Source organism: Acanthopagrus latus, chromosome 2 (genome assembly GCF_904848185.1).
Source record: "Acanthopagrus latus isolate v.2019 chromosome 2, fAcaLat1.1, whole genome shotgun sequence".
NCBI classification, from domain to species: Eukaryota; Metazoa; Chordata; class Actinopteri; order Spariformes; family Sparidae; genus Acanthopagrus; species Acanthopagrus latus.
The window spans coordinates 19,895,868-19,923,362 of NC_051040.1; the positions used below are offsets into that span (position 1 = coordinate 19,895,868).

The 27,495-nt window shown below is 42.1% G+C and overlaps 1 protein-coding gene across 1 annotated transcript in view; it reads left to right on the forward strand.

Annotated features, from left to right (window-relative positions):
* The window catches only part of si (sucrase-isomaltase (alpha-glucosidase)), a 71,428-nt gene extending 58,639 nt beyond the window's left edge, over window positions 1–12,789 (forward strand). Inside the window, exons 41-48 of the mRNA XM_037118725.1 lie at window positions 250–398; window positions 1,101–1,185; window positions 1,425–1,481; window positions 2,191–2,315; window positions 2,724–2,812; window positions 5,439–5,488; window positions 8,335–8,505; window positions 12,580–12,789. Coding sequence (XP_036974620.1) covers window positions 250–398; window positions 1,101–1,185; window positions 1,425–1,481; window positions 2,191–2,315; window positions 2,724–2,812; window positions 5,439–5,488; window positions 8,335–8,505; window positions 12,580–12,657 — 804 coding nt within the window. The 3' untranslated portion in view covers window positions 12,658–12,789. The remainder of the gene's footprint in view (window positions 1–249; window positions 399–1,100; window positions 1,186–1,424; window positions 1,482–2,190; window positions 2,316–2,723; window positions 2,813–5,438; window positions 5,489–8,334; window positions 8,506–12,579) is intronic.
* Window positions 12,790–27,495: the final 14,706 nt, after the last annotated feature.

The following is a 27,495-nucleotide window of genomic DNA, read 5'->3' on the forward strand; positions in this document are numbered from 1 at the left end:
CCACTGACTAGCTGGAGCTAATGTTAGCTTAGTTAGCCGGCTAGGTAATGAAATCTGTCAGCGACAAATATAATTTGTTGATGGATGTTGTCAGCTTGCAAACCGCAACATGACTATGGAGGTAAAAATGTGAGTGATAACTTTCCCAACAGCCAAAAGGCCAAAATCCTCCTTTTTCCCATTTTTTTTTTTAAGGATATGATTCGCTTCAGTTAACCTGCCTGTTTTCCACATTTTTTTTTCCATCAGAGACAAGATCCTGTTGCTTGGGATGAACGCTTTGCCAACGTGTCCCGGGACGTCCTGAACATTCGATACACACTCCTGCCCTACCTGTACACACTGATGTATGAGGCTCACGTCAAAGGAAGCACAGTAGTGAGACCACTCCTGCATGAGTAAGCACACGCCGCACATCACATTACATGTGATGAGTCAATCAAATCATTTTGTTTGTGCCTGGATGGATCGTGTTGCCTGCTTTTATACTACACTGCCTCTCATTGGCATGCAGGGTATCACGAGTGATGGTTTCGGGACTACAAACAATTTAGGTAGAGCTTTCATTCCAAAACGTTTTCAGCACCACTCTGTTTTTAATGCCCAACTCATTTTCATCTCGTATTGGAAATGTTGCCACCAAGCCTCTCTCATTAGCTGTTGCTCATTTGAATAACTTGACAGGGTGAGAACGATTAGAAGTGTCTTCCCTGCCACAGGAGCGGCATTAAGCAGCCCTCGAGCAAGGCACGAGGCACTCTGCTTTAATCCCGGCGAGACTGTTTAGAGGCCAACCGTGGCTGACTGTGGCTTCACTTGGCAGCTCCCAGATGTGAACGTGTTGAACTATACGAAGAAGAAAAAAAAAGAGAGAGAGAGAGAGACATACTGGTTCATTTTAAGAGACTCTTCTAAAGTCACAGATGGTTTTTAAGGAGCTGGCAGGGTGAGTCTGGCAGGGTTATTTGGCTTGCATCTTCAAACCACTGAATTCTGAATGGGAGCTCGAACAGTTGTCTGGGCTGAGCACGCAGGAGAGATTTTTTAATTTTCTTTTCTTGCAGTCACACTTAATTTCATCTGTGCTTGGTGTGTCCCAGGTTTGTGGATGATAAAAACACCTATGGAGTCTACAAGCAGTTCCTCTGGGGACCTGCCTTCCTCATCACCCCTGCCCTTGCCAAGGTATAGACACACATACACACACACTTGTACGATACAGTACTATACTATACTACTATATACTATATACTATATATATACTATATACTATATACTATATATATATATATATATATATATATATATACACACACACACACACACACACACACACACACACACATACGTATCACATCGTGTATTCCTTTTGTTTTCCTTGTCTGCATGATTTGATGGGTATTATTCTTTTGATTAACTGACAGGGAGTCACATCTGTGGATGGCTATGTTCCTGATGCACGCTGGTACGACTACCACACGGTGAGTCCAAGTTCGTTACAATGAAGCAATACAGTTGATAGCGCTGATAAATAATGACAACACCTATTATTGTGAGAGATAAAACTCATCCGACTATACTTAACATGTACTAATATATGAAAGGATGTCAGTGCCTCTTATCTTGTGCCAAAAACATTTTATGAAAATGTTTAAAAAAAAAAAAAAAAAACACAATTAGGACCAAAAACCCAAATGACACGACAGTCTTTGACAACATCATTAAAGATGTTGCAGCTCAACAATGGCAGAAGGCGCCTTGATGACAAAAACAAACATCCAATCGCTCTGTCTCTTTCTAGCTAGGGGACTCCCCATCTGTTAGACAGGCATCATAAAGCCAAACAAAAGCACGAGAAACAGCAGCATCAATCTGGGCCCAGGATGGAGGAGGGGAGTGGTTACCTCTATTAAACTTGTCCTCTCAGCAAACGGAAAGGGGCTGAGAACAAAAGTGGAGAATACCAGGGGGGAAAGAAAGGAAGTTTCTTTTGACGCGTAATAAATCGCTGAAATGTTTCAAATGTAACCTTTTGCCGGTTGACGTACACTTTACTGCGCGCTTTGAGATTTACCGGCGCACAAATGCCAATTTCCCAACGAGGGATTGTTGAATAAAATGAATCAAAGTTTAACTACGTCTATGATTTCTTGTACTTTAATAGTATGTAATTATTGCTGCTTCCATCAGGCCAAAGATGTGGGAGTGCGCCGCCAAACGCTGACAATGAACACCCCCTTGGACCATATCAATCTCCATATCAGAGGAGGATATATCATACCCTGGCAGAAGGCAGAGTGCAATACAGTCCTCAGGTGAGTGCACGCACACATCATGGCTGACACATCATGACAGCACACAGGCACAGGTCAGCACCCTGTGTGTTCGGTGCGTGTGTGTCTGTTTGTGTCTTAATGACATGAGGTGTCACAGGGGTTGAGTGTGTATCGCCGCTGTGTTTGACTGTTTCAAAGACTTTGCCATGTATGACCAACACTCAGTAAAAATGAATGTCACCTATGATCGTTAGTGTGCGTGTTAAAGAAAGCGGCAGTGGGGCCAAGCATGAAAGGGAGTTGAGGGGTGATAAGTGTTCCAGCAGCGGTGAGCTCAGGTGGAGGCCCCCAGCAGGAATGTTAATGTATTTGTCCTCAGCAGCAGGTATAAATAGATGTTGTCCTTTAGCAATATGCTATAACCCCCTCTACCCTCATCTGTTTCAGTCGGAAGAATAAATTAGGACTGATCGTCGCCCTGAGCGACAGCGGCACTGCTCAAGGATCGCTCTTCTGGGACGACGGAGAGGGAATAGGTAAGTCAAAGGGTCACCCTTGAACACACACACACACACACACACACACACACACACACACACACACACACAGACAGATAAGCATATAATTGAAAGTTTTGATGTTACTGAATGTTTTAATCGAAAGTGCTGAGAAGGCACTTTCATGTAACAGTATAAGGTCACATCTTGATGATAATGATGCACTGATTTCATTGAAGTTTTGGTTGTCCTCCATGCCAGCAGCCACGCTTCTATGAAAGGCAATGTCACTATCGTTTGATGGTCCACCATGTTGGTCCACCCCCCCAGTGTGATGAAATGTAGTGTTCACATTAATTTTCCCCTAACCATTGAGTATAATAGCTTTAACTGTTTGGCTAATACAGTGGTTTGTAACCAAATACCAGAAAAATAATGCCATTCTGATTCATTTGCCTCAACTAAAGACATTTTCGGGGTGGATGATATGTAACAATTGATCTAGACTCTATCGGGAGATTTTGTGATCGAAGGGCGTTGGAATGAAGACAGATTTATGTGTTTTCTTAAGAATAGTGAATATAGAGAAGTAGTAGAAGAAGAAGAGGATATAGAAATAGTCCTTAATTTAATATAACATTTCCAAATAAGCTACTGTTTTAGTCCATAGTAGTATCAGTTTAAAATCCTGGAGCAGAGAGGCCACACGTTTTTGTTTTATTTTTCATTTATGAGCGGTTGTAGGAGGGTCTTGGTCAAACATCCAATGCCGGAAAGAGCCCTGAGCCCCTCACGATCCAAAACACCCCTCTGGACTTGTACTACTAATTTTCTAATTTTACAAACTCACCAGACATTAAGAGTGAATTTATTTTGTCAGGAGCCCATTTTAATAAACTATAACACTAAAAATGCTAGAAGCTCTTATAAGAAAGACCCTGAATAACAGCAGCTGGCAGCAGTTAAAAAACACACACACATCACATACACCGACGTTCATTCATACAATCAGCTGACCTTTTTCACTTTTTAAGTTCTTTTGATTAAGACAAAAAATAAAAAAAATAATAAAAAAAACTTTGTCAAACACTATCAGGGTTGATTAAACTTACTGAATTGGTGTGCAGACAAAAGGGACGACACACAAGGTTGCATTTATTCACCGATCTGCACAGTAGAAACACTGAAATGGAGTCACACTTTCACCCCTGTACGCCTTTAATTCACTTATAATATGAGAAGGTGTTTCTGAATATGAATTTCTTCATTGATTTTATCAGGTAGGCACAGACAACATAGTCCATCTACACTCTCACTCACACACACACACACACAGTGATATACGAACAGAATCAGCCTCTGAAGTGCTTTTGCGAGAAGATGCACTCCTCTGTGAAAGGCGCGTTTGTGCTGGGACAAAGACGAGAGAGGGCGAGATAGAGAGAGAACGAGGGATGACAGAGAAGGGGAGTGACAGAAACTATTACAGTAATTCCCCGTGTCGCTGCCTGGAGATATGCTCTCCATCACTCCTCTTTTATCTGCTCGCTCGCTCTCCTCTCCTGCGCCTCGCTGTCTGTCTCTCAGTGCAGCCTCCCCGCGTCTTTCTTGTTTGCTCTGCCTCTCGCTGTGGCGCCTGCTTACCTGTACTATCTGCTCCACTCGAGTTCTGCATGTTTGAGTTTCACTTCAGAGGGGTTTGCCGCTCGCTCTGCTGTCATTCAAACAGACTCCTTTGCGCATCGCTCGCTCATCGGCTATTCCCCTCGCTCGTTCGGCCAGGCCTGCGTTCAATAACGCTATCCGCTCGCCTAATCAGCCGGTAATAAGTCGAGGCAATGATATGAGATGAATCGGTGTGTGGATGAGTCCATTAATGAGCCGCCGCCGCTGCACCCTATTGACAAGTGGTAGAATGGAAATGTAATACTCCAATTTGAATTTGAACACATTTTCAGGTACTTGTACTTGAGTGCGCCGCTTACACTCACACACCACTCCGCCGCATTTCAGAGAAAATGTTGTACGTTTTACTCCACTGCATTTAATTTGACAGCTTGAGTCACTACAAATTTTTGTAAAGGTACAGCTGGGAAAACTTCCTGCGCACTGTCCACTTCACTCGCAAATAAGTGATAGCAGACGACCTAACGACACTCTGAGTACTGAAACATTGTCGGTAAACGTATTTGCAAGTGAAGTGGACAGTGTGCAGAAGTTGTTTTTTTTCCCTGATTGTTTTGGCCCGTGCTTTACTCCTACGCACCTGTGCTCTGTACATTTTCAAAACATGACTTTTTACTTGCTGTATTTGTACTTAAGTAAAATGAAGTTAATTCTTCTTCACCACTGATATAAACTTATCCAGTTGCTCAACTAGTGGGTTTATAATTAATAGTGGGGCTGTTCAGTGTTTCATTATTTCATGAATTTAGCCTTCAACTACATGACTCACTCAGTTTATCAGATGTTTGTTTGTCCATCCAGTCAGTCCGTCAGAAGAATATGAACTCACTCCACTCCTCAACATGAATACTGACTTATTCATACAGTCTCTCATTCCTTCTCCCCTCCCTGCCCTTCTGTCACACACCTATTTTCTCTGTCCTCGCATCGTCTCCATTTCTTGCTCTGTGTGTAATTCGCTCTTATTTTCTCTCCTCAGACACAGTCAAGAAAGCAGAATATCTACTGACCTCCTTCTCGGCACAATCGGTGAGTTCAAGGGCCAACTACATGTCACATCTCGCTTTTTTTTTCCCCCCACTCGATCGTCATTTTTGTCATTAATGCAGCGAGACTGGAGAATGAGCCCGCGCGTTGACATGCAACAGGGCTGTGGTGGGCGGATGTCAGAGGCCAACTGTTGGAAACCATTAGCGCCGCAAATCATGTCTTAGCTGTGGGGTGGTGATTTGAATGTAGCTTTTACGCCTTTTAGCTGCGACAAAGTTCTCAGTTTAAAAAACCCTTCTTGTGTCAAACATGCAAATGCGTGCACACTGTGGAATCACTTAAAAGAGGCACTTTTGTACTTATATTAGCATTTTAGGATTTTATTTATTTCCAGTTAACCTTAACTAGAATATATACAAGCTTTCGCAGGGAGGATGGTACAGAGACAAACATGTTTTTTTTTGTTTTTTTTTATGAGTAGACTGCAATTTCATTGTTCTGTTCTCCTCTTGCTTTTAGCATACTAGTTATCAGTCCTGTGAATGTCATGGTGACATTAAAGTTATTTTACAATTTTAATCATTTCATGGAGGTGGAACAGGACACTGTAGCATATGTGTTGCAGACTTTATTTGGAGACTTTCATACTAAAATTAGATGCATCGTGTGTGACGCAAAGAGTTGAGAACCTTTTATTTTTGGGCTGACGGCCCAAACGAAGCCAAAATGTCATTCTTGTCAGATGCAAGGCTTTTGTCGAGCACACACCTGTTTAGAATTTTCATGGCTCCAAAAAAAGCACATGCTCGGGCCGAGGTGGTTGGAGTGGAGCAGCTGCGGTGGTGTTTATGCAGATCGCAGTGCGTCTCTGGTACTTGTTTTGGCATGAAATTGCACCCACATTTCTGCCTGCTCAGACAGCCTCTTATCACAAACACAAGCACAAAGAGCAATTTTGTGGCTTGAGTTGGCACCAGCACAAAAGCTGATTCCAAAATGACAAGAAAATAACAAAAAAAAGCCCACTCATGTCAGCTGAGCTCGCCCCTTTCACCTAGAATAAAATTTGAATGTGTTTTGAAGTAGAACTTTCAGCGTGATTGAAGCAGACTCCGTTCTGGCTGGATTAACGAGCGATTACCAAAAATGTAATCCAACATCCAGTAATGGAAAATGATTCCCTGAGGCCCTACAGTAGATTGAATATCTTTCCAGCATGCAGCGAGAATTCCATGTGCTCTGTCTACAATCTCCATGTTTAAAGGTGCAATATGTGAGAATTGGCTACCTGTCAAAACTCACACTCAACAAATAAGGGGCACCATATCACCTGAGTCACAGGAGACTGCTGCTATCTGAAGCTGCTGTTAGATAATTAGTTCTGACTCAGAGCTCGTGGACCAGCGGAGTGTTAGCTTTTACACTGCTAGCACAGGAGCTTTAGAAGTGGATGGGCTGTGGCAAGCTGGTTAGCATGATAATTTCTGTAGCTATTTCTGCAACACAATACATACTGATACATTATACTAAGCTTATTTATACAGCACCTATAAAAAAGAGTTTACAAAGTGCTTTAACAAACAAGAAAAGCAGACAAAACACAGACGTCATAATGTCAATTGCTCATATATTGCCCCTTTAAAAGGTGTGTAGATCCCCTTTAATTCATTATCAAGGGCTCACATGGCAAGGGCTCAAACTAAATACATAGATACTATGTGCATCAAAAATTCTTTAAAATCACAAATGTTGTCCTGGGTGACTGCATTTGACTGAGCAGCATAACATTAGCGTGCAATTTTAAGCCAAAGTGGGTGCCAAAATTGCACTGTGCAACCCAATCACAGCAACCTCAGCTGTGTCACCCCACTGACCTTGGCACATGCGCTACTATGTGTTCAATCACTCCAAAAGAACAGATGTATATTATGGAGGACAGCGCTTATAAAACTGAACCTCTGCTGACAGCAAACAAACTTTGCCTTAAGAGTTGGTGTTGTAAACGTAAAAGTCTTAGTTCAGCAAGAAGTGAGTGTTTACCAGGCCGCAGCTTGATCACGCTTGGAGTCTGACATGACAGACACTCCCTAATCACTGGGACTAATGGGACTAACCCAGCCCTATTTGCTTCTTAGCCAAGCAAAGGCACACAATCACACGCAGACATTAACGAGCACACGTTCAATCATGAACATAAACGCGCACACACCCATATGTGCGCACATCTACAGTACACACATACCCACATACAGCGACCACGGCCAAACATCTGTGGCTGTCCTCTGCCTACCATCAGGCTCATTCCAAAGCAATTTCACACAGCGATAAAACAGGCACACTGTCTGACAGCCAAAGGGGGAGAAAGAGAGCGCAAGTGTGTGTGTTTGTGTGTGTGTGTGTGTGTGTTTGCGCGCGTGTGCTGGTGGGTGTATGTGTGAGCAGGCAGATGTGAGAAGATGAGGATAAGTTGGGCAATGAGGCCACTGCTGCCTGGCAGATTAGCAGATCGTATGCCATTTTGGATGGCTATCTGAATATAGATGTGTGTGTTTGTGTGTGTGTGTGTGTGTGTGTGTTCCTGTAGCTCCATTTAAGTGCTGGACCTTTATGGTGAGACCGTTTCTTCAAAGCAAGGAGAATTTGGTTCTCTCCAGTTTTTTTCTACAGAGCCTTAAAGCAAAGCATAGAGTAAAATTATAGTATGTCAGATATAAAACTAATGATTCAGTGACTCAAATGCTAAATGTCCTCCAGTACAGAGATGAAGCACAGAATAGAAGGGATATTACCTCATATGAATCAAGAACACAATATTTTCTGTCTTGTAGTTCTAATAACCCTCTTTGTCTCTTTGTTTCACCCTCTCTTGACAATTCCACTCCCAGAACACACTGACCAATCAGGTCACCCACAATGGCCTGCTTCCTGCTGACAAGTTGACCCTGGGTGTGGTGAAAGTTTGGGGCGCAGGCAGTGTACAGTTCACTCATGCTACCCTGACAAAGGCAGATGGATCTCAACTTGCACTGATCCCACAGCACAACCTTGACACTCAGGTCAGTTTTTCGATATTCATTATTCAGGATGTGTTTATGAATATATATGTATGGCTTAAATTACAGGTTACAATTCATTTACTACAAGTTGGATTAATTCTAATCAAAAACTTACTGGAGCATGGAACTATTTTCCACCTCCACCAGTGCTGAATGTGCGTCCACTTAAAGTGCCTGTTTTGACACTGACAGGCTCGGATTGTTATTCTAAGTGCTGGTGCACACTGACAAACGGACCCCTACAGATACAGACCATTTGTTGAAGAATAGGATCCACTTTGTTTAACTTGAAACAGCGGCTATTTTGTTTTCGCTAAAGCCACCAAACTCCATTTACAGGATCAGTCATTTAATTGACTTAAAATATAATTTGCTTAAACTTGAGGGAGGCAAAATAAAACTCTTTACACTGTTTCAATGATCACAAACATATGTGCATCTGATGTGGTATTTTGGCTCTACACATTGTTTTACCAAACTCTGATATGTTTTCCTGGTATTTTTCCCATTAATCATTAAACACAAAAACATGAGAAAACAGGATCCAGGGTTTAAAAAAAAATGCCTTAAAATGACTTTTAAGATGGTGTTTTCAATGCTTTCTGCCATTGTGGATATGACAAACACAATTCAGCAGACTGCTGTCCAGTTTCATCCAGTACAGGAAATGGTTGACCCAATAGCAGAGGAAATGTTAGCAAAGTACACTTGTGCAAAAACCACAGATAAGTTAAAACTTTACTTTTCTTTATGTTGCCAATTTATCACAGTCTCAGCATTTGCTTAAAATCACCAGTAGACATTGTTATTCAATACCAATGTTTTTTTTTTTTTCTTCTGCTCAGTCTTGTTCACTGATCATTGAGAACATATATACCAGACGGAGGCATCTGCTAGTGGGAATGGGAAACTTGGACGGTAATGGAGCAATATTAGCTGATGTGTATACAAGCGTACACATTCTGCTGCATCCCACAAATGCACTCAGCTAAATATCTGCTCTAATAACCCCAAAAGAAAACATGTTAATCACTGTCTAACACGTGTACAATCAGTGTCATTGCTTTTAATAGTTCGCTTTGCGCGTCGCTCAGTGAGCTTCTCTCATCATTGCGCTCACACAATTCATAAACACACCCCAAGCTTTCAGCGTGACTGAGAATTTCCCTGCCAGTCAAAAAACTGTCACTACGACAACAACGGAAAAAAACACAGGTTCGCAGCCCAACCCCTGCTGTGCACTTTGTCATCTAATAGCTGTAATCAACTCTGCATTCCCCTCTGACACTGTTGTTTTGTAATGAACACAGAGCTGAAGACTTGACTCGGGATGGCGATTTTAAAGCTGCTCATGTAAAATGATTGCTACTTCTTCCTCTCACTCTTTCCATCATCTGCTCCAGTGGTTGAGCGGAAAGGAAATGTGATGGAGAATCAGGAGGAAGTGCGAACACAAAGCCAAAACATAAGGCCCGTTACAGCGCTTGATACACGATGATTCATTCCCACTGGCCACTGTGGAAATCAACATTGCCAGAATAAAATGTTGGCATTGCAAATTTCTGCAAAACAAAGATATCTAAGCGGGAAACCACTTTGAGATCACTGTCTCAAAGTAATTTTAGCGAGGACTTTAAGCAATTTAGGACTTTATTAAGACATTTCAGCAACAACTTTGAAACTCAGAGCCTGCATGTGTCCTTAACTACTCTGTAAGAATACTCCCACACAGAGGTTAAAAGCCCGTAACTCCCCTCCAGTTAATTAGACACTGAAGAAGCCTCTTGGATGAGAGCTCAAACGTCCAGTTGCCTACGATACAACACAAGAATTACCATAGTCAGAAGTAAGAATCGTCATCATCTTTTAGAAAGAACATTTTGCAGCTGTCTTCGTGGAAGACAATGAAACGTTACAGTCATAAAAATGCTAGGTTTTTATATAACATGATTTTATTCCTAACCCTAACCAAGTGATGTTTACTCCTAAACCCAACCAGACCTATACTGAAATTAGAAAATGGAAAGAAACATAAAATGTACAGAGATGAACAATGCCAAAAATCTATTCTGTCCACAGGGCTAAAACTCCTGTAGTGTGCCTGTAAGTTCAGCTAAAGACAGAAGCAATCCAGTTTTTTTTTATGCAACACCAAAACAAGGCACGAGCAGAAACACTGTAAGAAACCTGACGTGTAAAGGGGAGTTAGGAAGAAGAGTTCAGGTCATACAAGGAGAAGTTGTAAAAGAGGAGGATGTAGATCATGCGGATGGAGGGAGCAGGGCGGCTGTAGTTGTTTGAGGTGGATGACGGGTGATTTGGAGGTTCGCCCTACAATAGCACGAAGCGAAGGCCAAGTTTAAGAAGATAGCACGTGTTTGTTGCTCACCTCTCCTCATTTGGCCCATGATAAAATATTCCCGTCGAGGTTGTGTACTGTACTCAGTGCACTTATCGGGGGCGCGAAAATGATAGCTACAGTGGCTCCATAAATAATCGTGAGGTGAAAAAAGCACCGGAAGCATTTGATTTATGCTGTTCTTGGAGGAGACGGACAGTGAGAAGGCGAGAGGAGACGGCAAGAATTGCAGACGAAGAAAGTCAGAATGACAGAGGGATTTTGAGAGTGGCTGTGTGTGTGTGTGTGTGTGTGTGTGTGTGTGTGTGTGTGTGTCGGCAACACGAGGATGGGTAGAGAATAATGAAAAGACAGAGGGGAACAGTCCATCTTTTGGAAAGGAGGGATAGAAGGGACAGAGCACGGTGGAGAGAGGCGGAGAGCGTATGCATCACGGCGAACAGATGGAGAGAGGAATGGAGAGGTGAGAGAGACAAAGCGGGGAGAATGAGAGATGGGAAGGGGGAAGGAAGGAGAGAGAGCGAGAGAGGAAGGGAGCGCGGGGATGACACAGTGTGCGCATGGTAATAAGTGGTTTCTCAGCAAGAGACAATCCATTCATCTCCTTAAGTATTGTCTGATAGGGTAACAACTTGAGAGAAGCAGTAAGCAGCTGGCACTGTGTCATTTAAATACAGTGAGGTGGGAGAGCTGTTTCTGCCTTTTTATTCTGAAAAAAACCCACACAGGCCGCTTTACACTGTCACATACAATATCTCATCACATGTATAAGCCGGGGCTTGTTTAACTTTCCTGGGGGACCCATGCTGTTTATATGACAGCAATGCAACGCGATTAGTCTCCTTTACATCAGCTACGAGGCGCAGAGCAGAGCCGGAGGAATGCACCGTACGTGTTCATGCATTTCCTCACATGTGGTAGACTTATTTTCTGCGGGACGAGAAGTGACAGAAAGCTCGGTCTATGCAGAGTGCGCTGGCGGAGAGGTACAGGTCCGTGGGAATTGAATTACAGTTCGCCCGTCGACGATCTGAATCCCTTGAATTCCTTTTCGAAGAGAAGAAATCGGACTCAGACACTGCGTCTTTCCAGTGCCATTATCTGTGTGATCTATCTCCACACACACTTTACGGAACAAAACATGCATTGATCTGAAGTGCATTACAAGTGTGCATGTAACTTAACAACTCTGTTCTCTAGCTCGGACAGAAAAGTCAAACATTAAAGTGAGCAGGCTCTAACTTTGGATAGGCTGCAAACTCCTTACTCACGCTGACCTTCAGACCTACAGGCACCATCTCACCTTACATTTTAGACCTACATTATCTGCATATAACCTTTACAACAGCATCAAATCCGACCAGGCAATAGAAGTATCGGGGGTGTGACTGGGAAAGGCAAGAAACCAGAACTTATAATATATACAGTGTTAACTAATTTATAAAAGCACTACAAAGATATAAAAGCAAATGGGCAATTAGAGAGAGAGACGGAATGAACAGAGGAACCTGCCAGCTCATCAACTGACAATAACTTATGATAACAATTTCAAAGAAAATACAGCAAGCATTTGATGATGTGAAGGTTGTAATTTCATATTTGTAGACTGAAGATATTGAAGAAAAAAAAATAATAATAAAGGCCATGTCTGGTTTCACATCGGTGATGGTGCACATTTAAACAAACCTCATCTTTCTGTCTTTCTGCACCTACAGGAGCTGATTATCGATGCTACCACACTGTCTGTCCCCGTGGATCAGGGTTTCACGTTAACATGGAAGACCGCCGCCTGATCGACACGAAGTGTAGCTTTTGTTTTTTCTTGTGGTTGAATAATTTAAACACCTGTACATAATGATGCTATAAATTATGATGTAAAATAAATACAATAGTTTTTGTGCATGCAAACACCTTATTGTTCTCCTCAACTTACTGATGATCTTACCTGTATATGTTGTATTTTTGTTGCTATCACCAGCTCACTGAAACTGGGTTTTAACCGCTGTACTGTTAAATCTGCATCACAGTGTGTGTCGGCAGGAATGATTTTATAATGATTGACATGACTTGATGTTTTTTGCAATAAATGACTTTCGAAGCTAACTGTTTTTTTGTGTTTCAATAGCCTGGAGCTCTCTATGTATGAGTGGGTCTCTGTTTTGTTGGTTTCATGCATGCTTGAAGACTCAAATGCGTGTGCACGTACAGTATGTGCAGGCAGGTGATGCTAAACACAGTCCTGCCAGTGGTTTTTACATGATTGTGAAAAAAAAGGAAGAGAAGAATGCAAATAAATAATAAGCGTAAACTGCACAGGATCATATGTGTTTAATGTGTGTACATGTTGCATAATGAAGGAATGTATTCAACATATTTTGTTTGACCTTAAAGTTCCAAATTGTGAAAAAGTGGATTTTTTTGTCTTGTTCTCAATTGTAGGTCAGGTTGAACGTAATCCCAGTGCTTCAGTGTTTGACAAGTTAGAAAAGAGAGTCAAAAAACAACTTTCTTACAAAGTTCTTCACATATTGAGTTTAAGTGAGTAATAATGAATTTAAACAAATCTTGTTTGCAACTTTAAGTACACTTTCAAGTGGCAACAGTGTGACATTCATAATAGCCAAGATACAGTATATCAATGAATAATTGAGTGTAATTGTCATTTTCAACGTTCATACAGACAGTCTCCAACTCCCTACAGGTGTATATTAGGGTCATTTATTTGCCCCAAAAAAGATCATAGTTAACAATATTATTGTTATTATGCCTTACCATTCACAGTAAACTGCTTTTTGTGAGGATGGACTTAACATGCCACGCAGTTCTGTTGCACCAAACACAAAGTTGAAATTCATGAAGGATCCCAACCAGCGTGCTGCAGTTAACACATTTTAATATATTCTAGCCATGTTCACGATGAACAGGATTTGGCGCTCAGGCTTTGGCACATTATCCATTTAATATCGGAGGAAAGTAATAACCTCATCTGTGTCCACAACATATCACCTGCAGAGTTAGACGATTTTCACGAAATTGCTCTGGCCCTGATTTCACCACACAGATGCATCAGCCGGCGAAATACTGCTGTGCAAAATGAGCGAACAGGTGTTTACCATGAAATTACAAACAACAAGAACTAATGGCCGGCGGAGGAAACATGTGCGACATCTCGAGAAGGCGGCTTTTGATAATTGGAAGTGCTTTGACTCGAGAGATGCACGGCGCTGTGATTAATTCCCTGCAGATGCCGGTCAACAACTGGGGGACAATGAAGTGGTATTAATAAGTGCAGCTTAAATTTTTAAGCGCATTTAGTGCCATCACCATGTTTCCGCGCGAGTGGGCACCTGTGTTGCACACATGCACTGATCTGTGCGTGTATGGGAGGGTGTGCCAGCAACTAGGCTCTAATTATAGCCCTCACCTGCGGCGAGCTGTCTACCTGTGCTTTGCCTCGTCCCATTACTTCCCGTATAATGATACACTCATCCATTATTTAACCTGCAGTAAATGTAATGATATCAATTTAGCCGTGGGCACGTCAAATTGATTTCCACTGTAATCGCAACACCATGGGCAGCAATGTACAGGGGGGTGCTGAGTGGTGGAGGCGGGAGTGTGTTTCTCTGTGTGCTTCCGTGATTGTGTCCAAAAAGTTTGTATTTGTGATGATTAATTACAGCTCCAGTCTTCAGGTAATATATGGTTTTTGAAAAGGAGAGGTTCTCTGTTTTGACTTTGGAAACAAAGCCAGCCACCCATGAGTGCCAGCGGGATTAATTCAGCGAGTGATCTGACCAGGCACTCTTCCTGGATTCATGCTGAAGTCACAACACTGGCTTTGATAGGAACTGAAGGGGAAGAGAAAACACTGAAACGATCAGGTTTTTCATCTGGCCCTTCCAAATTCATACTCACGGTGTCTGGTTTTATGAATTACGATTAAAGCAATATTGCATCTATTATCTCGCTGAAGAGAGAAGCTTGATCATGATTGCCCTATGACACGATCATCATCAGACATTGTTGTCGTGAATAAGTGTTTTTACACGCTTTCATTTCTGTCAAAAAAAATGTCTATCCACTACCTCGAGAGAGACAACACCACAGGGCAATGAAGTCTGGCTTTCTTCTTAGACATCAAGAGGATCTTACATCTATTTATGCCCGGGTGTGTTTTTGCTCAAACTTTTATTAAAAAGAGAAATGTTTCTTTCTGCATGAGTTAGTGAATTGTTTCGGGTTGCAGTATTCATTTCATGCTGAATATATGTCTAAGCAGTGCAGCCTGTGGCCTGTCACAAAAAGAAAATGACCCTGCCTCAGTTGTGTGTGTGTAAAAAAATTTGTTTACAAAAAAATGAGAAGGAAAAACTGGTATACATATATATTATATATATATATATATATATATATATATATATATATATTGCCCTTTCCTTCAGTGTGTTATATGGATTCTTCTGCTTGTGAAAGAGTTTGAAAGGTGAAGAGGTCAAAGTCGGCGCCAACATAAGTTCCTCTCCCCCACAGAAAACACTTATCAGTTGTCCCGCCTTGAATTCACTGACTTGTGTGACATCACACTGCATCACCATGCCACCCATTTGTCTTCTTTGTGTATTGATTTAGCACAGCTGCACTGTTACTGTCAGTGATGCTGGGTCAGGCGTGTGCAAGCTGACCAATCAGAGCAGACTTGGTTGCAGACTTGGTTTTTCAGGAGGGTGGGCCTTGAAGAGACAGGAGCTAAAATAGAGTGTTTCAGATGGCGGGGGAATACAGCATGAGATAACTGATGTGTTTTTTGAGCACTACAGCATGTGAACCTATTCTAAAAGTCATGTCATGTCATTGTCCGTAACCGCTTATCCCTTTCCATGGGGTCGCGGGATGTTGCTGCTGGAGCCAATCCCAGCCTTGTCTCAGCTCAGGGCGAGGGCAGGGTACTCCCTGGACAAGTCGCCAGCTCATCGCAGGGCCCTCACTGATGAGCAATGTGGGGTTCAGTACCTCGCTCAAGGACACATCGACATGCAGCTCAGCCCTGCCCGGAGCCGGGATTTGAACCGCGACCTTCTGATCACTAGTCGACCTGCTCTACACGCTGAGATACAGTCACCCCCCCATTCTAGAAGTAAACAATGAAAAAAAAATAGAATAACACATTATTTTAAAAAATAGTACTGGTTAATATTTCATTATTGGCTACAAAAATCCAGCATGGGTCGGGCTATAGCTGAAATCCACAGTGTGCAAAAAAGTCCCAATACAATCCTCCGACGTGCATTGATCCTCAAATGATTGCTGAGGTCTTCTTAGTAATGCATCAGAATATCAAAATGTTCAGCTCTTTCCGTGCAGCAAAATAATGCAGCACAGAACTTTTCCCAGAGTCTCATTTATATCTCATTGTCCATAGATCAATGTGCTTTTCAGTCACAGAGAACCCGTCCTACCAGACGACATGCTTTTAAATGAGCTGCAGTAACAACGTGTCTTTGTTACCGGGGTGACTGACAGATACAAGTGTGTCACAGATGAAGGGGGAAACAAAAAGATAAAACATCATGAGAGAGAAAGGGAAAACACTTTGACAACTTCAAAGACTGGCAGATGTGACGGGCGTGTGTGTGTGTGTGTGTGTGTGAGCACTTAATGTGTTGTTGGTTCACTTTTGTATGCATGTGCACGCGCATGTGCGTGAGTTGTTTCTTGTCTGTGCGCGATGTGCCCTGAATGAGAACTCTGAGAAGCCTCAGGGTGGTTACGAATATTAACAGATGTGATAGAAGCACTGAGTGATTATTGGTTATGTGCACGTGTGTGCAGACTTATGAAACAGTAGCATAGCAAAATCCTCTGTGTGAGAGCTGCCACATGTTCAAGGTTCAAAAATACGAGCCATAAGAGAGAGATGAAAATCTAAATTTGACACTTCACTCATGTATTCCCTTTCCTTTCATGTACAGGTAAGAATTCTCACTTGTCTCCATTTCTTTGCAATTACACAACTGCAAACACACACACACACACACACACACACACACTCCTTTTTCCGTCTGTCATTTTGTAAGCAAAGCCGCTGTCTCGCCGGTCCAATGGCAGCCTACCTGACAAGATCCTCACAGCCATTTTCACCATTTGACATACACCCACACCCTCGCTAACTCATGCACACAGTGTAAAAAAAAAAAAGGCTCTGTTTGTCATGAGCAATTTCACATGTTTGACACCATGCCTCAACCATGCAATTTTCCCTTCACCTTCACTACTTTGCCTCTCATTTACAGCTAACACCCCCACCAGCAGGTCAAACCTCTCTGCCCACTGAGAGCCTACCAGGCTAATTGACCTGGCCATTTCTGCTCAGCTGAGCAAGCTTGGCGCCTGATGAACCCCAGTTAACTTTCCCACATCCTGGTACACTTACAGTACGTGTGATATTTGCTATGTGAAAAGTCAAAAAAGGTAGTTTAAAGATGTTGCCAGGGGACCTCGACCTGTACCACGATACCCCTGATTGTAGGGAAGCCGTTGTGTTCACTGTGTTCCCGAAACCAGACTTACCAGGACTTTGTAGAACGTAGGGCGCACATCACACCATCACCTTCACCAAAGACACCTGCGTTTCTTCAAAGGTAGTCTTATGATATTGATGCCGTAATCTTCACAAACACATCACATTGTAAATTTTCACATCTTAGGTTAGCTCATGTGAGCAAAATGCTAGCTAACTACCTTATGGTTTGCTAATGTTACATCAAGGGGAGTCAGATAACGTTGCCTGTCCTTATTTCTGAGGAAACTTTAAAAAAGATTTGCACCAGGGGAGACAGATGTTTAATGCTGAGCTTGTCCGCAATAGCAGCAGTAACTTGGGCGAGCTGGACTTTGGATAGGTCAATTAGTGTTTGTGCACTGCACTGAAGGAAATCAGTCTGGCCAAGAAAAATTGAAGAAAAAAAAATATATCCAAAGAAATACAAACTAGTTTCATTTGTTTGTATTGTGCGCCCCATCTGCCATTTCCTGGTGTTGTCATCTCATCCTTTCATGTCATCCTTATTTGTCAGTGTGCCCTTGAAGTAAACATGAAGTTTCTTTGTCTTGGCATCCTTCAATAATATACAAAGATCTCAGTGTAAAAGCCCATGGTTGTAAGAATTTACACTTCAGACTTTGAGTCCAAACAAAACCTGTTAACTTGATGACCTATGACAGCGTGTTTGCACTCTTTTCACCTCGCTGCTTGACTTGAGACAAGTTACTTCACATTGAGATTATTGGTATTTCACATGGACAGCCTGTCAGCAGGATGTGGAAGGATTACCTTTGAATTCCACTGGATGCATGTGCATTGCGGAACAGCTCCAGTACGGATTTTCTCCGTGGTCTGGCAACCCCCACCGGTTGTGTTTTGAGCGCAGCACTGCCGGACAGCGTGAACTGCGAGACAGAGGAGTTCTCACCATAATTACAGAATCATGACCACAGTATGTGTCACGTATGTGTTATTTACACAGTGCTTGGATCTGTCTCTTTTTTGAGATTTTTGTGCTGGTATCAACAGAGTGTTTTATTCTGAAAATTACTGGATGCTATGCTGTTGTTTTGGTGTGTGACTTCCTGTCTACTCTGTTCTGAATTCAGCTGAATTCTGCTGCTGTGAGCAAGCAAAGAGGGACCGAACACTGATCTGGTGAATGTAAAACATTTAATAAGGTATAAGTACTTTAAAACTGTGCCTCAGTGCAGTAATCGATTAAACATATTTAGGCACTTTCCACCACTGCAGCCCTGACGATACAACTGAGCGGGTAAACAAGGGCAACAAAGATGAAACTGAGCAGAGGAAATGTGCATCAAAGATAGTTCTTTAAAAACATGACAGGGAACAATCCGACTGGATCCTTTAAGACCAAAGTCGAAAGGTGTGACAGTGACACAGATGACAGCTGTTCAGATCAGCATCAAAAGGCGAGGCCGAGGGGGGAGCGGGGGAAACACGACATAAATCTGCAGAGCGCTAGGCAGCCATTTTATTTTAGAGTGAATGACTGTAATTAATAAATGCCATTAAAGCACATCTGTCGACACTTGTGGTACCCCTTCAGGTGGCGCGGCAATTATAATTGCGACGATCACCATCATCATCATCATCATGATCATGATCATCACTGTCATCACTCTTAGAATGTCTCATTTTAGATCAGAACCATAACTTCCCTCAAGTGAGTCACAAGAAACAGGCAGAGGAAAGTGAACATTTCATTACCAAAGTGGAACGAAAAATGTGATCAGCGGCGGGGTTAAGAAGGAGTCTGGCTTGAAACTGACACGTTTGTTTTGCGATGTGAAGAAAACGGTGACAAATTTGCCACTGATTGTTTCTAAGATGTGTTAAAAATAACTGAAATGAAGACAAAGCTGCTTACCAAGACAAGGCAAGTGGTTTGTACTTGAATTAAGACAAATGTTCTCCCTTATAAAACCACTAAATAATTAATTCATATGAAAATCAAGAGATTTTGAACCTAAATATGGCATTATTTCACAATGTTAAATCTTCAGTTTTTAGCCTTAGGTGGAGTCAAAGGAACAAAATGATGGATCTGATGTTTCCTCGTTAGGCCTTGTTGCTGACGAGGGTGAAATTGCCAGGCTTCTCACATGTTGATGCAAACAGAGTTAACATTTTCTTCTTTTTTTGTTGCTAGATAGCGCATTGAGGGGAAGAAAAGACATTTCTTTCTGGCAGACGGCAGATTGTGGATTAAGCACCAAAGGGATGGCCACACGCACACATCTGCACAAATCACATCAAAATGGCACAGCGGCGCGCCCACGCACTTGAACACACCGCACAAACGTTCACCACAAATCAAATCAGGAACAGGGCACGCACGGAAGGAAGAGCGATTTGCCAATTGGCTAGACCAACCACGCAGAAAAGGATTTAAATATCACTGGAAATGGGGCCAGTGTGATTGCATCACTTCCGGTTCAGCAGAGCCAGTCGAATGCCTCTGGTGGCCAAGTAATTCAATACTCCGGATCGTATGCATAATGTCACGAGTCAGCCTGCATCACGTGGGATCACCGGCCGGCAAGAGATTCCAATTAAGCTCGCCCAGTAGTGTCGTTGAGGGAATATGCAATTATCCTAAATACATTCTGCCCTTGAGTGTTTGGACAGTATGAGATCCATGAGAATATATATACAAAGGGCCGAACCTTCAGCCCTTGAGTCCTGAATTTCAATTTTTGTGCCTGAGTTTGCCTCATCTGAATGAGAGCGAGAACGTGCGGCAGCTGCTCCCTGTAGCTGTCAGCTGATAAAATGGGGACAAGAGGAAAAAGGGGACCAATAAACGAATGAATAATCCCCGCTCATTATGTACACATAGAGGGCTGTGAAATCTCAGTGTGTATTTTCAGTTTGCAACCCTCCTTTTTTTTTTTTTTTTTTCATAATTACGACACCACAAAAGAAACAAGGACACTGAAGCGTCCACCTTCACCGCAGACAATAATTGCTCCTCGAAAAAAATGACACATGCGTGATTCATTCACACACTTTGTACACTCATGTGTGGGCTCGGACTAATGACTGTTGGTGGGGAATGACATGTTACGTGTTTCAGCACGAGTGTAGGAACGGAGCAGTGGCTGACAGTCATGGTGACCGGAAGTAATTGAGACGCTAAAACGGGAGAGTGTTTTATTTAGTTTGTGGATAAATGTTGTCATGACAACTCACATCGTGCCAGACTTGTATTTCAAAAAGACACCCTGGGATTGTCCACACACAGTCCACGCATATGCTGGTAAATACCAAAATGAATCACTGAATTTTTGGTGCAATGACCGATCAGTACTTGCACAACTTGTTACCACCATCCAAGGTGGGTCTGATGTGATCACCTTCACCCTTAGAAAGAACCTGTCTTAACTTAACATGTAGTGACCTTTTCTACAGAAAATTATGTTGTTTTTTTTTCTGGAATCAGATCAAGACAACACCCTTTGTTGAGAACAGGCCCCCTTAGAAACTCCCAAGACAAGCAAACGCACCTGAAAGTACTTATTAATTTTTTGGTTGTGGGCAAAATAGCATGTAATATACCTATACCGAAAAAAGATGACCTGAAAATACTAATTGCTGCTGATGTGCACAAACCCCATGGCTGCTGCAGATCACTGCATTCTAGTATTACAACTGCCGACTGCCTAGTCAGGTGTGGACAAAGGAGAGACAGCAGGAAGTCTTATGACCCTTAAAAAGAATGTTCCAACCTAAAATTATGTGCACTAAAAAAAAAAAAGAATAGATCAGACCTTTTACTGAGTAACACAATTTTATTTTTCCTCATTTGTACATTATTTTGCAATTATCTCTGGTCAATACAGTTTTTATTTATATTACTGCTTATACAAAATAATGTTTTGTGTTTTTTTTTTTTTTTAGTCAGGAAAAAATGAACATAAAAAAGTGCAGTGCTGGGGAGAATAAAGTTGCCAAACTTAAGACAGAGTCCTGTCTGCTTTAAGGGTGCAACAATACCCAACAATACAACCTTGGATTATAGTAGAAACCAAGCTCCTGGAGTGCACTCGTGCTGCTATGGCGAATAAAAGACTGTTCCGCATATCTATTCCTTTCAAAAAAAAAAAAAAAGAAAAGAAAAGAAAAAAAGATCGTTCATTTAGGCCAAAAAGCTCTGACTGAAATTTGACGTTCTGAACCAAAGTGGCTGCGACTGGTGGTATGAGTCTCGGCTGACAGATTACAGCAACTCCTGAGGCTGGATCTATAAAGAAATCATGAATGTGCCTTGTCCGTAACGTACAGAAGGAACAATGTGCGCTGCGTAGCCCGTGGGTACACATGTTTTTCTAGAGATAGCTGCCAGTGACACAAGAGTTGGAGGTGGAGTACAAAGGAGAGAGATGTAACCTTTGGGGAAAGACATTGTTTGTTGTGGCTGTTGTAGTTGTTCCCTGATTGTGTTATCATCTTTGCATGTTCATTCTAAATTATTTATGAGATATCCAGTTTTTTGTTGTGTTTACACTAGAGCCGTTGCGTCCCTGTTAATGATCGTTTCATTTGATCACAATTCAGAAGCGCTTGGTAAAGTCTGCTTCAAAACGAGTTCTGTAGATTAATCGTTGATCTTGCTGGCAAACTTTGATAATGAGCAGTGAGATATTACCAAAATAATGGTTTCCAGGTATTCGTGTGGGCACAGCGCTATGAATGGCCACAGCTTCATGCAATGTCAGCGTGTTCTGGTGCCGCGACACAATGGGTTGCACACTTTCTTTGCCGTTATTCACATGGACAGGTCTAACTACTAATGGAGTCTGCATTTCAACATTTATCACTGTGAAGCAATTAGACATATTTGATGATATTTTAGATATTCTAAAGGATACCTTGAGAAATCTCCAGCCAAGTTTGCGGTGAGCAAAAGAGGTTTTTTATAAGCCAAAACAGGATGCTTTCCTAATCCTAACCAAGTGTTTTTTTGTTTGCTTTTTTTTTTGGCCTTTTCTGGCTTTATTGACAGTATAGCTGAAGAGTGTGACAGGAAACAGGGTAAGTGAGGGGGAGTGACACGCAGCAAAGGGACCCGGGCCAGGAGTCGAACCTGGGTCCACTGCAGAGCCTTGGCACATGGATCGCACGCGCTACCAACCAAGCTAAGCAGTGCCCCTAACTGAGCATTTTTTGTGCCAGATCTAACCATATTATAAGCACATGGTTGTGACAAGAGAAAACACTAAAACTGAACCTGAAGAAATAAAGTTGCAACATAAAGAACCGTAAACTTTAAATGCGTCTGTGGTTTGTGGAAATGTGATGGTGTTGATAAAGTGCCGCTTGTCCATCAGCATCATACTTGCAGCAGTAATGTTGTTTGACCTCCTGAACAGCTCCTTCTTCTTCTTATTGTAGCACCCTGCTAATTTGTTTGAATGGGTTTATTACATTTATTTCAGCTGGTAACGTGTTCTGTTGTGGGCCTATAAATGTACTTCTCTCTCTAAAACCCCTCTAAAACTAACCAGGCCTCTCTGCATTTTAGCCAGAGTCATTTTAAATGCGTTCAATTATACATTTTAGTAGCATTCACCAATTTGTTCCCATGCAGTCTGATACGTTAACTGAGTACTCATGAAAATCCTGAAACAGAGCTGAGTGAGAGGGGCTATATTAGTCTTTGCTGTATCATTTAAATTTACATTTTAGGGCATTTAGCAGACACTTTTTTCTGAAGCAACTTGCAATAATTCATACATACAGTCATACACTGGCTTCCATTCAAGGTGCTGACCAGCACATCAGGAGCAGTCTGGGGCTCAGTATCTTGCCCAAGGACACTTTGACACGTAGACCAAGGGAATCAAACCAGCGATCTTCCAGTAACAAGACACTCTATCCCTGAGCCACTGCCGCCAAATGTCATTTAACAGAAGTCTCAGTTTAGGCCGCTCACTTGAGCTAACAGACAACAACTTGATGAGAATTTCCAATCCCGCGCAGTATTTAGTTTATTTGTCATTATTTGTAAACATATATTTGATTGATTGAATTTAGTTATCAGAGTTGCAACACCTTTGATAGTTGATTAAATCAGAATTATTAAACAATTGCGAGACAATCCAAAACTTTGAGCGCTAACATTTGGATTGTTGTAAATATAAGGTTTCCAGCACACTGCTGATGATAGCAAATTTGAGAGTTCCCCCAGAAGGACAGATTACCATCACAGAACAATACATCCAATGATGACAAATTGAGAGTGATCACTGAGAGTGGACGGGGGGGGGAGATGAGAAATGAGAGTAGAAAGCGGGAGAGGGAAGATGAGAGATGGGGAGCACTGACATGGTGAGGGAGCGGGTCAGGGAGAATAAAGGATGGTGGATGAGAGTCGGGAATATACTGAGTAGGAGGGATGGATGGAGAGAAACATAGAGGTGGGGAGCGTCCTCTTGGTAGAATAGTTCTGATTGAGGTCAGTTTTCCCACCAGATGAGACTCCACTTTAATCACCCTCTGTCGGTCTCATCACCATGGAGGGGCTGGCCTCATCAGGGAGAGAGGAGAGACAGTGCTTGGAGAGAGAGAGAGAGAGAGAGAGAGAGACGTATCAACGAGAAGAGAAAGAGAAATTGCGCAGAGAGAGACACATTCGAAATGTGAGCGGGACGTGCTGAATAAATGAGTAGGGAAGGCAGATCTACAGTGGGAGAAATGGAAAGCAGAGGACATCGCGAGCGACTGCGAGAGAGAAGTAATACATATGCTGCCTGTGATACAACGTTGGAGCAAAACGGAAAAGGACGGGGTCCACAGAAACAGAGTAGTAAGAAAGAGGAAAATGTTTAGAAGTAATTTACTTAAGACATCTGAACAGAAAGTCAGTGAAACACACAAATAGTAACAAGGTGAAAGAGTTATGGTTTGTGTATACAAGAGGGATGAGATTAAGATAAAAGGAAAAATAGAGACCAGTGGGGAGGAACGCTGAGAAGAAGAGGCCAACTGAGTGGGAGAGTTTTCAGGTTTAACCTAAATTCAGCAGTCTGCTATCCCTCTAACCCTGCATGCTCTTGTTCTGATTAATGATGTGTTTGCAGAAAAAAAAAAAAAAAACAATCAAAATGTAGCTGTGTGCCTCTGTGTGACGTGATGCTGGTGGTGGAAAGTACATTCAGTGAAGTACTGCACTCATTTTGCTGCCTGCCCATTAAAGCATTAGTGATAATAGTAGTACAATGTTCCTAAAGAGGACATTTTACATAATTAACGTCAGCAAATTTAGCTGTTAAAAAGTTCTAGTTTTACTTAAACTGCACTCATCTATATTGAATATGATACACTACTCACAATTAGAATTGAACATTGGAATATGGGTGCATACTCTACATGCCTGTGCATGGATTAAGAATAAGCATATGTTTACAGTCAGTGTAGTTGAGCACTGGTGACCTCCAGGTTCGATGACTGGCTGCAGAAGTGACCTCCCGGATGTCCCCATGCTGGATAAAACACAAAACAGTGCCCTCTTCGGATGTCCTTCCAGTATGTCGCCCTTTGGCCCCTTCCCCTCAAAGATCCTGGTGTCCGCCATTGGAGTTGAGGTAAAATGGCAAATATTTGTCTTTTCAGTTGAGTATCTGTCAAATAGACTGTAGTGTTGTACTCAAAATGAGAAAAAAAAAATGGGTAAGAAATTGCTCCATGTAACCCACAGAGAGCAGAGACTACAGAGAGTAGTCACCCACTTCCAAATGGAAAACGCCCCAGTGTCCCTCGGTTTAATGAGGCATTTTAGTGTCTTTGTTTTGGTTTTACAGCCACAACTTTACTGGTTTGGTTCACTTTCACTGCACTCATCAACTTTGTTTCTGGCCAAAGCAGGCAGCTGTTTTTTGGGGGGAAACGGCTCTAATGAACCCATTGACCACTACAGTGAGTGCCTAGCATCAGATGGCAGTGACTTACTGGTGAATATGGTGGAGGTAGAGGTAGATATTTCCTTCAGGAATTGGTGGAGAAGAGTGAATATTGCTGTCAGTGCAAAGGACTGTGATAACTTTACTTCTAAATCTTAAAAAATGATCTCCCATTAGTTCCACCATGTGCCCAAAACTGAAGTAGGCATGTTATGTTACTCTCTAATGATCAGTAGTGAGGCATTTAGGAAGAAATCAGAGCAAATCTTTATATTTCACATTAATCATATATTGTGTGTACATTTAACATTTAACATATACCATTAGGGCATTTAACAGACACTTTTTGTCCACTTACACAAATTTATACATGCATTCATACACTGATGGCGGTGGCTGCCATGCAAGGTGCCGACCAGCACATCAGGAGCAATTTTGGAGTTCAGTATCTTGCCCAAGGACACTTCGACATGCAGACCAGGGGAATCGAACCAGCGACCTTCCAATAGCACGTTATCTGTGCCCTATTTTTGAGCTGAGCTCTGTCTCTCAGCATGTGCACATGAATCTACACTATGTTACTTTGGTACATGGACGTTCTGTAGAAATATCATTGTGGCACGCAGCCCATGACGCGTACAAATGTGAACACAGCGGTGGTTTTGCAGAGACGTTTACTGGCAACTTTTTTTCCCAGAGACTCAGCCGATGTGCACTACAGTGTGATTGTAACTGTTTTGCTTCATTTGAGTGGACAGCTGTGGATTGCTTTTCTTCTTCGACATAAGCCATACCTACTGTAATGCTACTTTTATATTTTAGGAAACCCCCACGGGATTGATAAGAAAATTGTAAATGTGAAAGCTCCTTGAGTGAAAAGCCGGCCTGCGCTGATGCAAGGATATAAACGGAGAGTGAGGCAAGCAGAGAAAGCTCAGAGAGAGTGAGGGAGAAATAGATGAGAAGATATGATTCTGGTTTCAGCACGACGTCTCCCATCTGTCTGTAGCAAGAGTGACACCTGCTTAGCTTTGAATCAAAATTGCACACTGAGCTTTAACAGGAGGCGCACACAGTGAATGAAAAGAGCAGCGGCACTGTACACACATATGCTCAAAGTCACGTATGTCAACATAAAAAGCAGAAAAAAAAACAGGCTGGTCCACACACACTCACCCAAACGCAATTACACACATGACTGTGTGTGAATTGGACAATACGAGGACTGAGCGAGCACAAACAAATTCACGAGCGAGGACATGGCGTTCTAGAAGACCCTGGGAACACAAACTCTAGGGTCGGGTTCCAAGAACAATTGATTTGCATTATAAGAACACTGAGTTACTTTAAGTGCACAGCTAATTTCCTTTGCTGAAAAGAAGCAGCGAACCAGTTTTTTGAACACATTCTGCCCTGACAGTCGAAAACCATTCTGAAGGAGGAAGGACTTTTATCTGACACAATCTGTCCTAGAAGCAAAGGAAAATACCCAATTGGGTCGATACATGAGAATAGACAGAAAAGGCTCTGTTGGATGCAGCTGTACCTCTCATCCACTGCTGGTTTGGAATTAGAGTTCTATGGAGAGGATCAAACCAACCAAGTGGCAGCTTAATACATGTAGGTCAATAAGTCCCTTGTCCTTAAGATGGACAAACATATATAAAAGGTGCTAATCATACAGAACATACTTCCCTCCAAGTGCAACAAAACAAAACAAAATTTGTATTAGGAGATAAAAAGGTCAAATTATGTGATGTTCTTTTTTTTTTTTTTGTAGGCAGCAAATCACATTAAAATACCAGAGCTAACAGTGCAAAGGTCATGTCAGTATTTAATAGCCTAACCCATTTGTGCCTCACAAATATATACTTTTATTGTACTTTACCTTTATCATTTTGGCCTGTTTGTTAGTGAAAGCCATCATCAAAAGCACTGGCAGCTTTCTGTGCAGTGCTGTTGAGGGTCCTGCTCTCTGAGTAAAGGTGCAGTCTGATGTAAGACTGCTCTTTATGAAGTTCTCTGTCCTGATTGGTTTAAGTGGGCAGGGATACCAGAAAATTCATTTTCTCTTTTACTGGATGAGCAGGGGGAGGTAGAGACATGAGTTTCTGACCAAACACTCTATAACAGCCTTACTGTTGGAATACAGAGCTATT